The sequence below is a fragment of the Homarus americanus genome, unplaced genomic scaffold, assembly GCF_018991925.1.
Source record: "Homarus americanus isolate GMGI-L3 unplaced genomic scaffold, GMGI_Hamer_2.0 scaffold32531, whole genome shotgun sequence".
Lineage (NCBI taxonomy): Eukaryota > Metazoa > Arthropoda > Malacostraca > Decapoda > Nephropidae > Homarus > Homarus americanus.
In genome coordinates this window covers 422,961-438,847 of record NW_024755865.1, presented here as the reverse complement: position 1 = coordinate 438,847, position 15,887 = coordinate 422,961, and the positions used below count along the sequence as shown (strand labels likewise).

General features: G+C 40.1%; 1 protein-coding gene across 1 annotated transcript in view; it reads right to left on the bottom strand.

Moving 5' to 3' along the window:
- LOC121856686 (neural cell adhesion molecule 1-like) overlaps positions 1-15,887 on the bottom strand; it is a 39,458-nt gene that overhangs the window by 9,463 nt on the left and 14,108 nt on the right. The window contains exons 2-8 of the mRNA XM_042352373.1: positions 14,635-14,837; positions 11,085-11,195; positions 10,660-10,863; positions 9,630-9,781; positions 9,061-9,205; positions 6,346-6,476; positions 5,556-5,715 (exon numbers count right to left, since the gene is read on the bottom strand). Of these exons, the coding sequence (XP_042208307.1) occupies positions 5,556-5,715; positions 6,346-6,476; positions 9,061-9,205; positions 9,630-9,781; positions 10,660-10,863; positions 11,085-11,195; positions 14,635-14,837 (1,106 nt within the window). The remainder of the gene's footprint in view (positions 1-5,555; positions 5,716-6,345; positions 6,477-9,060; positions 9,206-9,629; positions 9,782-10,659; positions 10,864-11,084; positions 11,196-14,634; positions 14,838-15,887) is intronic.

Below are 15,887 nucleotides of genomic sequence, written 5' to 3'. Positions count from 1 at the left end.
TGTTTGTTTGATCAGCAGGCACACCTACACATGCGCGGGGAGACACAGACGAAATACTGAACAATCAGACACCCTGAACGAGAGAGAGGACATGACCCCCCAGCTGTATCAACCAAAGTGGGGAAAAATTAGTTATATCTACAGCACGAGCAGGTCATTTCTTTTTCCAGCTGGAGTAATGACGAGGCCGATGGGGAGGACGCCAGGCTCTGGTTGAATTTATAAACAGCATTACACATTCGTTTGGTGATATTAACGTCAATTTTGTTTACTTTGGACCATCAGTTCTCTATTACACTCTCAGTTTCAACACCCTGTAACAGTTTGTTTATCTTATGCAAACAGCAACATATAAAACTTACTATATATTGAAAAAATAATATAAAGTCTATAATAACCATATATCTTTTCAACATTATGATGGGGTAGGGAAGATGTGACCCTCTATTTAAGACTACTGTAGGTTAGGTTAGGTTAGGTTAGGTTAAGTTAGGTTAGGTTAGGTCAGGTCAGGTCAGGTTAGGTTAGATTAGGTCAGGTCAGGTTAGGTTGGGTTGGGGTAAACAGTCTCTCACAACACTTGACAGTTACTGAGTTTGATTGTGTTGTCCATTGTTCTTCAAAAGTCAATTTTTAGACTTGAATTGAACACTATCCTGCATCACAGTTCTTTATTTATTCATTTAACATATTTATTTATGTTGTAATTTATTTATTCTTTATTCTATTATTATTATTACGACTATTACCAGTACTATTGTTATTAGTACAGCGTATTACTATTTGAAATAATATTACCCGGTTTATATTCATTTTACTGCCCAGGTAAACCTCGAACATCTTCAGACGCCTCCAGATTCTTTATTAGAATTATTTAAGAAAACCAAATGTTAATCCTTAATGATTGGATATGATTAACTGTGCATGACGGTAGACATTGTGATAATGATAAATTATATATATGTATCATTAATGGAGGAAAGTGCTGTGCTCACCTGCCGCGCCTCTCGCTTGAGGCAGAGTGCCGGGAGAGAGTCTCAGGTCACACAGGTGGGGAGGTGTGCTTTATCACCTGCTGGTGAGGACCGCCACTCACACCTGCCTTCCCCCCTCACCCTTCCCCACCTCTCCCCTTCCTCTTTACCCTCCTCCCCTACCTAGTGAGAGAGTGGACAAGGTAGGTCGTCTACCTGACTGAGTGGCTTAAACCAATTTCCTACCTTGTAATAAAATTATCCAGCAGCAAAGGCGTGGATACTGATCTGACGCCTGTGTGTCGACGGTGAGGAACGTCGCTCAAAATACACAAAGCCCGGTCATCACGCACAACTTAACTGTTTCAGAGAGCTTAATGCTGCAGCTTAGCTTTTTCAAAGAGCTTAAATGCTGCACGTTAGCTTTTTCCAGTGAACATATTGAAATAAGTTACCTGTTTCATTAAGCTTAATATTGTAGTTTCGATTATGTGATCTGTTTATACAAGACCCCAGGAAACATTGTACCTCAGCGCTATTTCAATAGCTTTGAAACCTTACCTGTTTTAACGATATATTTAAAGAGAGTTTGTCTACGCATATTATTATTATTATTATTATTATTATTATTATTATTATTATTATTATTATTATTATTATTATTATTATTATTATTATTATTATTATTATTATTATTATTATTATTATTATTATTATTATTATTATTATTATTATTGGCGTCGTCGTTGTTGACTTATCTTTTCTCCACAACTAATTACTGAGCCTCATACACAGCTACGTAAAAGGTAACTCATATTACTATCCATCTGTATCTTGGTTGACTGGTTGATTACTTTGCCTGTCCGACTGTTAAAATGTTACCCCGAGCGTTGAGGGGATGAGAGGGGAAGGTTGACTCTATATCGGTACTCCGGTACATAAAAGGGGAGCAAGTGACGTACTGGAGAGAGAGAGAGAGAGAAAGAGAGAGAGAGAGAGAGAGAGAGAGAGAGAGAGAGAGAGAGAGAGAGAGAGAGAGAGAGAGAGAGCAATAATAGGGATGATTGTCTGCCAAATCTTAGCAGTTTGTTTTCTTGAAGGTGTTCGTCAGCCAACGGGTCTCTCAGGTGGAGGGAGCGAGACGAGCGCCTTTCAGAGAGTAAGAATCCCGGGAATTTCTCAAGAGCAGAGACTAAAATATGCAAAACATCGACACATAAGACGAGAATAAAGCCCTCGTCAGCCAACATGTCTCAGGTAAACACTAAGAGAGACGGTGGCACCATTTAACAGAGATCTTCCTTGAAATTTCTTAAGAACGGAGAGGAAATGTAGGCTAGAAAATATATTGTCACTCATTATTCAAGAAGCCTCGGAAGTTGTCAATAGGTGAGGCAGTTCGCACCATCCGTACAAACAAATTATTTCCTCTTATATCAATAACTTCAAGCAAAGGTGATATTGTAAACATATTCCACTAAATATCAATTGTTTCGTTAAAAAAAAAATAGGTCGTATTTTCTCATTATTTCAAGTATGTCCCTAATATCACGGCGATATTTTTCACAAATAACACCAAGTGCTACTTACTAACACCTATTAATTATTCATTTAAGTCTCCGTATGTATTTCAGTGCCTCCATTTTTGTCTGTCCTTAAGTCTGTACTCAGGTGAGACACAGGCAGGTGAGACGCGCTCGGTCACCTGTACCGTGATAAGCCTCGGTCATGACAGAGAATTTCCGGGAAAGTTTTCAAAGTGATTACAGGAGTGGCCTCGTGTTGGTCGTCCTCGTGTTGGTCATCCTCGTGTTGGTCGTCCTCGTGTTGATCATCCCCAGACCAAACTAACTATCAGACCCACAAGCAGTCATATATACCTCGAGTCTGTTTAGATATACTTCGAGAAAAAAAAAATCTTCTTTCTTATAAAAAACAAATAACGTAGACGAAGAGAGAGATCAGATAAGCTTCATGATCATGTCTCTTCAACCAGAGCTTCTCCGTGTCCAAGATGGGAGATAACTGAAGCCGGAGGTGTTGAACTATTGGAGATTATTGTGATAAGAGGAGACACACTAACCACAGGAAGACAGAATGAATGGCTGGTGACGATGGAGACCAAAACATCACAATTGAACTAGAATAATTGACTGTGGTTTGAATTGGTCACTAGACTGTGGATGTGAACAGCTTAATAATGTCCTAATAACTCTTGTCTGGTTGTAATTAAGTGTAAACCTCTATCTGATGAACTATATAGAGATGAAAGTCCGTTATATTAAGGATCCGTTAGATGTGAAACCTCCATCTAATGAACTACTGTATATTGAGATGAGATTCCTTTATATCGAGGGTCCATTAGATGTGAAACCTCCTTCTAACGGATTATATGAGAAGAAGTCCGTTATATTCAGGTATCTCTGTTTATGTTTGTACAGAGGAATTGGATTTGTTGAGTCAATATGGCTTTTGCTATTAATACTATTGATGCCTTGGGAGAGGGAGGGATGGATGGGAGAGAGATGGAAAGGAGGGATGGAAACATTTCCTTGATTTTTTTTAGATATATGTTATTCCATTTTGATCTTGAGGATATCGGGGATGTGTTCAGGAATAAATTTCATCAGGAAAAAACGAAGGGAATGGGAGTAAGAAATCGTAAAGGCTATACTATTCTCAGGGTCGTATTGCCAGTTGTGCACTATTACAGAATGTTGCTGGAGAATAGGAGAATTGGTCAGAGAGAGGAGAGGAAATGGTCAGAACAGCTGTGGGGAAAAGGGGAGTTTTAAAGAGAATGAAAAGTAGAATAATAACTTAAAAAAGTGTCAGTTATATTCAGCAACATGAGTTAGGTTATGTTAAATGAAGGTTAGATTAAGCTAAAGGTGGGTTGGATTAAGTTAGATTAAGATAGATAGAGTTTCGTGTGGTTAGATTTGGTTGGCATAGCTTACTTGTTGTCGTACAAAGTAAAATCAAGAACAAGTCATTGGTTATAACTAATCAGGAGGAAAGAGTTAGTCATCTGGTTGATACATGTTTTATACGTGAATTAATTCCTCCCTACTTAAGTTAACTGGGACGGTTCGATCTTAGAGTAGAATGTAATAAGTGGCTTGAACACAGACTTGATATGGAAAAGCCAATATAGTTGTCCCATCTCGTGACTAGTGATTTAGTACCATTCTATCTAAATGGGACGGTGAATCGCCATAACTATTGAAACTGGGTCGATGAGAAATCTTATTGGATTACAGGTGCTCAGGTCCCCAACGACTCTAAGATCTCTGGGTAGTGACGTGCAATTCATACCTGAGGTGTTGACCAGCGAACGGAAAACATTTACACTAGGTGCTACAGTTAGCGGCAGTTACTAACCTACTGAGGCTGACGCTACAGAGGTGATGTGTATGACTTAATCACATTTAGACAATTAGATGAAATAAAACAAGAGGATAATACACGTTTAATGCATCTTGAAATATATATACTCGTATATAAACAGGAAGATATGTATTCATTTATGGAGACATCTCTCTTGAGTGTATATCGTGGTGAGTGTTGTCCCCTGCCACTCTACGTCACGACAATGAGTTTATGTATTGAAGTATTGACAGGGAGAAGCTGTAGCCTCCTCTCCTTCCTCTGGTATTACAACGTCTTCCAGCTGGACCTCTGTATTTCACCTGCTGGCGGCTACAATCCTGTGGTAGTTCCTCTTATGTGTACACCACCATCAGGACTCGTGTGTACAGCAAAGACACGTGTGTACATCAAGACTCGTGTGTACAGGGAAGACACATGTATACATCAGAGCACATATGTACATCAAAGACACAGATGTACACTAAATATGCATTATGCTCAGTACATCAAACATCAATAGTATAGGAATCATCAATGAAGACAAGAGACGCCAACACTTCACGTTTATCCTGTAACTAATGACTCTTACTCTCTGAATTAAGATACAACACAATAAACGTCAAACAAAATAGTATCGAAACTATACCTCCAACTCTTCATTTAGAAAACATTAGAATCCGAATCCACAGGAAGACGGATCCAACACCATTTACGAGCCACGTGACGTTAGAGGCGACTATAAACTGCAGGAAGTGGTTAAAGAGAATTGGATTATGTTGGCGATAAATACTCATACAGAGGTTCTCGGTGGTGTTATCAGCCTCAGACGTAGGGTATATAAGACTTCTAATAAGACTTGATGCACCTGATAATACGGTTAACCGAGAGTTGAGGCGGGGTATGAAGACGAATATTTATAGTTAGGTCTTGTGCTCCAGTGTATTTCACCTAATGATTAAACATCTAACCTAACCTATCCTAACCTAACCTAACCTAACCTAACCTATCCTAACCTAACCTAACCTAACCTAACCTAACCTAACCATCTCCAGGTAACTGTAAAATGCTTAATCATCTGGTGAAATATGCTCGGGTACCTAAGCTTCACGCAATCCCACTCGAATATCGTTCAAGTACATCAAGGAGAACAGAAGGACGGACAATGCAATCACAGGATCACAAGGAGGAACTTCGAGGTGGAGTACTCACACTTGACGCTGAGACGGATGGGTTGGGAGGTGGCTGAACCATGTTTGTTGGTTGCCGAGCAGGTATAAGCCCCTGAAGACTCCCTGTTGACACTCTGTAACACTAGGCTGTGGTTGGTCATTATCACCCCTCCTGAAGTGTTGTGACGTATCTCCTGACTCTGTAACACCACCACACAACACCGTATTTGAGTTACATTGGGAATATATCACCTGATTGAACCCTCATCTGTTCCCTATCTTTCCACATCTCATTATTGCCACTTAATATTTGTTTCCTTTTACTTAGTATCATATATACAGTAAAACCTCTATTTAGCGAATTATATAGAGAAGAAAGTCCGTTATAGCGAAGGTCCGTTAGATGTGAAACCTCCATCTTATGTACTATATAAAAGATGGAATTCCGTTATATCGTGGTGTCCGTTAGATTTCAAAACCTTAAACCCCCATCTAGCGGATTATATAGAAAGAGTAGTTCGTTATATGGAGGTTTCACTCTATCCCCCAAACTCTTTATCTCTATCCTAATTCTTCCTCATGTATCCAGAGTCTATTCTTCACTCTCGTGTAACAATAATACCAGCTCAACGGTTCACATATACAGTAATGAATATTGTTTTCGAGAATTAGGTGAAGGATTCCAGTGTATAAGAGCAAAGCGCATATAAGGTCTTTGAGGAATCAATGGACGATACGGGCAGAGAGAAAGAAAGAAAGATAAAAAAAATATAGAGAGAGAGAGAGACAAAGAGAAAAATCAAATAGAGTGAGAGGTAGCATACACTCACCTGGAGGTACCAATGGACAGTGTGGGCGGGAGGGCTGGCCTTCACCACACACTCAAAGTAAACATCGTCACCCTCCTTGATGTTGGTCAGGACGAGGTTCTGCCCTGCCCGCAGCTGAACCCGGGGCGTGTCTGTACCCACGTCACGGGAGGGGGATAGTGGAGAGTTATAATGGTGTTAAGGAGTTAGTCAGGGGATAGTGGAGCATTATAGACGCCAGGGTGGGTGGGTTTGTGATAGTGATATGTTAGTGATAAATTGGTGGTGTTATAGAAGAGGTGTTAGTGTTGCGGTGTTATAGTGGTGGTAAGCGTGTTATAGTGCTGTTTGGCTAGTGCTATGTTGATACATTACATATGACATGAAAGTAACATAATGTAGATCACATAAATACACACACACACACACACACACACACACACACACACACACACACACAGATAACAAAACCTGTTGCCACATCCTCCATAGAGCTCACTAAAACTCTTAAAATAATGAACGAGGAAAAAAAGAAAGAGAGTCAGATAGAGAAAACGAAAGAAAGAAAGAAAGAGTTTTAATAACACAGACACACACACACACACAAAAAAGAGACACACGAACATCATTTGCAAGTCCGATGGAAAGTCGCAATGCATACATATAGTTTCAGCGACGTAGGAAACGGAAACACGCTTCCAATAAACGCGAAAATCCCGACCAAAACGAATGAGAAAAAAAACCCGGTTGCGATCACTCTCAGCAAAATGGAAAAACAAAAAAAAAGAACAGATATAACTGGCTCAAACAAGGAGAGACAGAGAGAGAGAAAGAAAGAAAGAGAGAGAGGGGGGAAGAGAGAGAGAGAGAGAATATCCATAGCAGTTCTAGTAAAAGAGGAAACGATTGCCTGATACACTGAATGGTGGTTGTGTTTGCGTGTGTTTTTCTGTGTGCGTATGTATGTTTTTATTTTGTTATTGTTTTTCTCGTGGGTGAAATGATCCCTAGGCAAGAAAAGTGGAGTATAGTTCGTCTAAAATACATTGCTCGTCATATCACAGAGAAAAAAAATATATATATCGTGAAATGAGAATAACCAGAAAGATATCTCGTGATGGGGGATAACCAGCGTCCACTTGTATTTATGATAACAGAACAGATTACTATTTTTATCCTCCCAGTGCCGAAAACAGCATGAAAACAAAAATGGAGCAGCCTCCCAGTCCCTACCCCTCCCCTTCTCTCTCTCAACCTAAAAGCTGATTCCTTTCTCTACCGACCATGAGCAAAAATGATAGTAATGTTCTTTTTCTCTTTATACGATTGTTATTTCCCCTCTAAAAAATAAAATAAATAAATAAATAAATATACAAATAATCATCTATGAGTACCGGGTATCGAACCTGGCACCTGTAACCTAATATACTCCTAACGTAACCAAATAAACATAATCAAACATGCAATTCTACCATAACATTTTCGTATTTAGTTCCGGGTAACAGTGTAACGTAATGTTTATGTTCTGAGGTCGTCGAAAATGTTGTTGTGTTCGCCGCCAATTATCGGTCAATGTGATGCTGGGAAAAAAATATCCTAATGCTTTTAATATTGTAGCGGATTCCTCGTGGGGTCAACAAGATACTGTGTGAGAGAGGGAGAAAGAAAGACTAATAAATGAGTATTTTTCATGAAAAAATAGATAAATGGGGTATTTTCGATAATTTGTGACTTATTTTTTTCCAACTATTTTCAACACTATTTTTCCTGTTATGCGTCATGCCCTATAGGTGTAGAAAGCTGGTTGGTGTAAAGTTTCAAAGCAATCTATTGACACATTCCTGAGAAAAGGGGAAAATAGTTCACAGAGTTTACAGACAAGGGAATGACACACACACACACACATACACACACACACACACACACACACACACACACACACACACACACACACACACACACACACACACACACACACACACACACACACACACACACAAGGGAAATAAACTGAAATCAATATACTTCATAGTCTTACCATTAACTAACAAGAGCTGCTAATGTTTTCACTCTTTATTGAATCTCTTTTTTTACGCATTTCTTTTTTCGCTTCACCGTCCAGAGTTCATGTCACGATCCTATTGGCCAAACGATTTTGCATTTAAGGTTAATATACGTGTTTATAGCAACTACCTGTTCTAAACACGACACTAACTGACATGAACCATGGAATAGGCGCTGATTACCAACAATGACCTTGACCAATTAACTAAAATGTCCTCAGCTGATTACGGATAATAACTTGTAGTGCATTGTGTATATATATCATAAAACAATGGTCAAACTACAAGAAAATTGACGAAATAATGTTATCTTCATCGAAAAACAACAATTAGTTCATTTTTTTCTCTGTTAAAAGTGTATGTGTGTGTGGGGGGGGGGGGTGGGGGTGTGCTTGTGGATGAGAGAAAAAGAGAGAGAAACCATTTATAACCAAACAAAAACACCATACCTCCTGATAATACAACCCAATCAACAAAACAAACTCCCTTACCCATACTCACATAACCAAACACAAACATTTAAATAAATCCACCCAATAGACAACACACTTCACCAAACCTTATGGAAAACGCCACGAAAAACACATCCTTTCTTTCTCTTTAACATCAGACATAACCACAGATTCACCCTCACCTCCTTGACACACAAAAACACAAGAAACGTATGACTTACAGTGAACAGAGAGCTTGATAATGTCCTCCATAGCTGCTCCGGGTATGGCTGGGTTTTCTGCCCTGCAAGAGACGATAGCCCCGTCGTTCTGTCTAGTTGGGGTCAGATTTAGGGTTGTTTTGCTCACGTTGCTCTCTAACACCACCTGTAGGAAAGAGAGAGAGAGAGAGATAGGAGGAGGAGGAGGAGAAAGTAATGTAATTGGATTAGGTAGGTGAGATATTTAGGTACTTGGATAAATAGGGAAGTAAATTGGTTGGTTGGTAGATAGGTAGAGAGGTATGTAGATGGAGTGAGAGAAGGAATAGAGTTTTTCAGGTCAAACTAATGCCTGGTTCTAGATAGGGGTCATTAGAACGACGTCAATTCACGAGGAAAGGCAAAGATGAGTACAAAGAGAGAGAGAGAGAGAGAGAGAGAGAGAGAGAGAATAAAAACAGACAGAAACACAGAAAGAGAGAGAAAAACAGATAGAGAGAGGGACAGGCAAAGAAAGAAAGAAAGAAACAGAGAGACACAGATAAAGCAAAAAAGAGAGCAAGAGAGAGTGTGTTTGTGTGTATATGTACCTGATCTGGAGAAGCAGGCATCATCACACCGTCCATCCACCACGAGAGGGTAGCAGGGGGTCGAGAACCACTTGCCTCACACTTGAAGGAGTACCTCTTGCCTTCAGACATAGGTATATTGGTGCCCAGGATCCTCACATCAAGGGGCGGGACTGTCAATAATGGAGGAAATTTTGTTTGATTTATCATAACTGTCCTACGAAGAAATAGAGAGAGTTATAGACACAGGAGAAAGTTATAGACACAGGAGAAAGTTATAGACACAGGAGAGAGTTATAGACACAGGAGAGAGTTATAGACACAGGAGAGAGTTATAGACACAGGAGAGAGTTATAGACACAGGAGAGAGTTATAGACACAGGAGAGAGTTATAGACAATAGAATAAATCAACAGAAGACAAGAGTAGACAACGGCACGAAGCCTCACCACACTCCTTAAAATAACTCCTTAAACTATCAAGTGAAATTGACGCTGGAAATAGAACCATTTATCTTGCTGGAAGTAACAGAAGAAAATTGTATAATATATATATATTTTTTTTGGCATTGACGATCAACCAATTGTGAGGAGCTTGTCACACTTTATTCCTATGGTAAACTTCCTCTTCTTTTACGCTGGGAATAATATGATATGTAACCTGTCTATAAATGTCTGTATATACTAATGTTTAGGTTGCCATTAAGGTCATTATTTACGACTTACATTCATTCATCCTGACATCCCCCCCAAAAAACACAACTACTGCCACTGAATGTTAATGATCCAGCTAATCCAATAATCACAAGTAGTTAATTCCTCGTTCAGCCTGTACACCTGTTACGGACTAAAACAGAGTCATTCAAATGTCATGTCTATTTTGATGGAAGAATGAAGAGGCTGGGTCACTTCAAATTAGCTCAGATGAGGTTATGTTAGGTTAGGTTAGGTTAGGTTAGTTTACTTTACTTTACGTTAGGTTAGGTTACGTTAGGTTAGGTTAATCTAATATAACTATCTAATGGTAATAAAGAGCACTAGTCGTCTACTTACAGCTCATATCAATGGTGACAGAGACATGTTGTTCTTTGGTTATGTTGGAGTTAACTACCCGACAGGTGATGACACGGTATAGGTGATGACGACTCAGGTTAGGTAAGGTCAAGGTGTTGCGGGTGACGTCACTTGTGTTGGTCTCCATCAGGTCATCCAGCAGTGACCCCTCGTGCCACCAGGTCACCTTCGGGGCCGGTCGACCTGTAAGGGGGAGAGGAAGAGAAGAGGAAATTATTGTTTGGTTTATTTTCATTTTCATTAGCTTACATATATTCGTCACCTCTCTCTCTCTCTCTCTCTGTTTATGTTCTTACTCCACATTTCCATCTACACTTTCATCCACACCCACTCTATCTCTCACACACACACACACACACACACACACACACACACACACACACACACACACCTGCACCTCTTACCTCCAGAGGCCTGACAGGTGAGCACTAGGCTGGTCCCGAGTGAGTAAGGGCCGACAGCGCCATTTACCTCCACCTCTTGTGCGTTGAGAATACTGACGCGCTGTGTTGGCACTGTGGGAGGAGAGACCGTGGGTTACTGTGGGTGAGGCTGTGGGGGGTGGGGGGGTGAGGCTGTGGGGCTATGTGTTACTGTGGGTGAGACTGTGGGGGCTATGGGTTGCTGTGGGGGGCTATAGCTTACTGTGGGTGAGGCTGTGGGGGCTATGGGTTACTGTGTGTGAGGCTGTGGGAGGTATGGGTTAATGCGGGTTGAAGGTATGGGTTACTGTGGGAGAATAGACCATGGGTTACTGTGAGAAAGACCAAGGCTTTAATTAGAAGACCGATAACTCCTGTGGGACGCTGTGGGAATAATCAAACACCATTACAAGAGACAAATTGTGGGTTACTGTGGGGAGAGAGAGAGAGAGAGAGAGAGAGAGAGAGAGAGAGAGAGAGAGGGAGAAACAAGGCGTTGTATCTCACTGTGGGGAGGAGACAGGGAGAGATGTTATCGACAGTAGACAAAGAGATATGTGTCATGTTAATACCACGCTTCGAAGATATAGGGAAACTCATACAAGTGTTGAAGAATATTATGTATCTTGTGTGTATATGTGTCTTTGTCTAGTGTATGTATGTGTGTGTATGTATGTTTGTCTAGTGTATATGTCTATCTGTCTTTGTTTGATGTGTCTGTTTGTGTGTATGTTTTTGTTTTGTGTGTGTATATATGTGTCTTTGTCTAGTGTATGTAGCATATCTTTATATTGTATGTGTGTGTATGTCGTATGTACGTATATTTCTTTTCTGGATGTATGATTTTTGTCTTGTAAGCTGTTGTGTACGTAATTTAGTTTTATGAGTGTATATGTGTATGTACGTGGGAATATCCTTGTCTTGGGTGTATATGGTGTACAGTATGAGCGTATATTTCTTGTGTATAAATATTGTATACAGTATAAATATGTGTACATGTCATGGTTGTTTGTTAGTCAGGTGGTGCCAACAATTTTGAGCCAATCTCTCCCCAAGTTTCACAGCTGGTCCGTCTTGTCATTGGCTCAACGTTGCATAATTTTGGTCAACATCAAACTAAGGTCAAGGTCACAGGTGGTCGACAAGGGTCACCCCAACACAAGGCAGCTAACTGTGTGTGTGTGTGTGTGTGTGTGTGTGGGTGTGTGTGTGTGTGTGTGTGTGTGTGAACAAAAAGAGAGCCATTTTGTGTAGAGGCGTTTGTTTTAGAGAGAGAAATAAAGTAGTTGAATGAGGGTGCGCAAAGACCGTAGACTTTCTATTGGTAGGAGAGAGAGAGAGAGAGAGTACCACCTTTGATGTTAAATGACATTTACTTAGGTAAGATTACCCATAGAGATCAACCAAGCAATAAAAAAAGATGAGGAAAGCCTACCTTCCATACCCGCGTCGGAACAGAGGGAAAAAAGGTCTTGGGGAGGTAATCCTTATTGTTTTTCTTAGCTAAAGAAAATGCCGCTAAAAGAAATGTCACATCGCCTCTCCCATATAATCATGTGTGCACCTGACCCTAGGACCTGGTGTGACCTGAGGAACCTGGTGTTGTATAACTGACCTGATGACCTGTTATGAAACTGACCTGCTGATCTGGTGTTGTTTAATTGACCTGAGGACCTGGTGTTGTGTAACTGATCTGAGGAACCTGGTGGTGTGTAACTGACCTGATGACCTGTTATGAGACCTGACCTGATGACCTGGTATTGTTTAACTGACCTGAGGACCTGGCATTGTGTAACTGACCTGAACCTGAGGACCTGGTGTTGTTTAATTGACCTGAGGACCTGGTGTTGTGTAACTGATCTGAGGAACCTGGTGGTGTGTAACTGACCTGATGACCTGTTATGAGACCTGACCTGATGACCTGGTATTGTTTAACTAACCTGAGGACCTGGTATTGTGTAACTGATCTGAGGATTTGGTGGTGTGTAACTGACCTGATGACCTGATGTTGTACCCAGGGAGAAGCATTTGGATTATTAAGGGAAATATACTTTATAGTGGAAAAATATATATCATCCAGACCATAAACAAATAATTATAAATATATTACATCAAGCTTATTAACAAATACTTAAATATAATTCACCCGCCATCAAATATGAGATAAATCAGTTATATAATTCTTCAACAAATTCCTTAAAAAAAAAAAAAGAGGATTTATTTTTTTTTCCAGTTGCTTGATTCTGCTTTCATAATTTTTTTTTCATAGGATAGAAAACAGAGAATAGAGAACCAACGATGACAAAGGTTGTATTAAAAAAACTCACACACTACTTCTACCATTGTCTCATAAAGGATAAACCGGCACAGCATATTTTTCCATTTCATTAACAAAAACGAACCAATAAACAGACAAATATTCCTCTTTGACTTCACTCACTTACATTATATATTTTTTTTATTTCTTTTTCTATTTTTTTTAGTCAAAATTCCTCTGTATTTAGGAATGTAATCAGAAGCAGGCACTGGAATTCCTCACATATCTGGAGTGTGTGGGCAGAGGAGAGGGCAACACACGAGTAAGGTAGGAGGTATCACAAAACAAAGACGTCATAACACACTCCAAATTGACTCACACACCTCATACACTCACACACACACACACACACACACTCACACACACTCACATTCTCATTACTGTGGGTTTGTCTTTAATATCATTGGGTTTATAGGATGTCAAGTGGGTGAAATAATACCTAGGTAGGATGAGGCACCAGCTCTGACTGAAGCGTTGAGCATCCATCACTGTCGTAGAGAACCTGTAGGAGTATGTTAATTTACCCCAAGCTTTATAGTAATTATGAGTTGTTTTACCCTCACGAACTTCTTATTTTGTCTTTGTATGTATGTACTGTATGTATGTATGTGTGTATGTGAAACTATGGGCAAGTTTCTTTACTCCATTTGCCTCTGTCTACCCAGCAGTAATTGGGAACCTGGATGTTAATCGATATGCGGATCGTATTCCGGGGTAATGGTTAGCAAGTCAGTTGGTGAGTTGTCCAGTCTTCTCGGAATATTCCTTGACACTGGTTCATGCAGCTCGTTAACTTATGGTGTGGTTGTTGTGTTGGCGACAGCTTCTACACCTTAAACAAATTCACGCCTAGGTGGCCCTTGGGCCGGCCATCCTCGATTTCGAGGGGCTTTCATTATTATTATTATTATTATATATGTATGTATATATGTATGTATTTATGTATGTACTGTATGTATGTAATGTAAATAGATTTGAAATTATCGAGAACACTTCATAAGTAGTTCTGGGAATGCTAAAGGCGAGGACCTCTCTTCTAAGTCAGTGTAGCACCAGCACTAACAACACTCCCATGGACTAATACTACTGGAGGAGACCCTAAAGTTGCCCCGCCATCACCCTCACTCATCAGCTTCAGTACCGAGGATTCAGGAGTGGGAGGACACGTCAGCTCGACTCTACAGCAGGTGTGATTATCATCTTGACTCTACTTACCTACAACCAGTAGATTCACCCTGAGGTTCCTGGTAGGGGAGGCCCTGAAGTCGACTCTGCAGCGGTAATCACCATCGTCCTCAGCCTCGACGTGACTAATGACGAGACTCTGGGTATCGTCGGAGGAGACGTCGAAGTGGGCTCTGTCCCCCAAGGCCGACCAGTGTACCGAGCTCTCCAAAGACCCGCTGCGGGCGTCAATGCTGCCGGACACAAGAATATAACATTACCATGATGTTTTGTGCCCTGCGTCCTACCTGGTAAACTAATGATATAACAACAATCATAAATCACCCTGTTCTGGTGTGTCTGTTAAAGAAAAACATCAGTAACATAGATATTATACAATGCCATAACCACTAACTGCTAGAGTCACCCCCTACGGTTGCATACAGTAATACTTTCTCTAGATACTCTCACAGTAGTTCGTGGAGTTCATCGTTTACTTAATTTATTCATTTTTTATATTAATTTTTACTTGGTGTGTTCAACGTTATATACCTCGAGCTGTTGTGATGTCAGATACACTATACGTAAATAAACAAACATCGACACTTCTCAAGTTTTTTATCCTGTCAGTCTTTCTACCTGGCAGGTACACCATTTTCCTTGGAGATAACTGTAAAATCCTCTCCTGCCGGATATATACATCCTCCCTCCTGCAGGATATATACTGTACAGTACATCCTCCCACCTGCTGGATACATATATTTACTTAGATAAACATATATACTGTACGCAGTGTACGTGAACCTTGCCGGATATATGACATTTCATAGAGATCCCTACTAGTCTCCTCCAAGCCGGATACAACAACATTGCCTGGAAGTCCGTCAGAAGCATCTCATTAGTTCAGGCCTCGAGGGATGATGGTGGCACTGAGGACATCCTGTGCCTGCGTCTCGGTGCCAAGCAAGACGAGATGATAAGGACGATAAGATTATATACTGTATATGTGTATGTCAGGCAAGGGAAAATTATATATGCAAGAGTCGATATATGTGATGAAAAGGGTAAACATGAGTTGAAATTAGCCTGGCTGAGAATACTTCAAATATACCATAAAATTCAAATATAAGAGAAGCCATTAGAGAAGATATAGTTACATGTGCAATAAAAGATAGAAATATATTATACCGGGATATAGTAATAGTATATAAGAAGGAAAGAGAGACATATACCCATAAAAGTCAAAGGTATATACAGTATATGTCAGGTAAGATAAAATTATATCAGTAGATAATAAGGGAAGA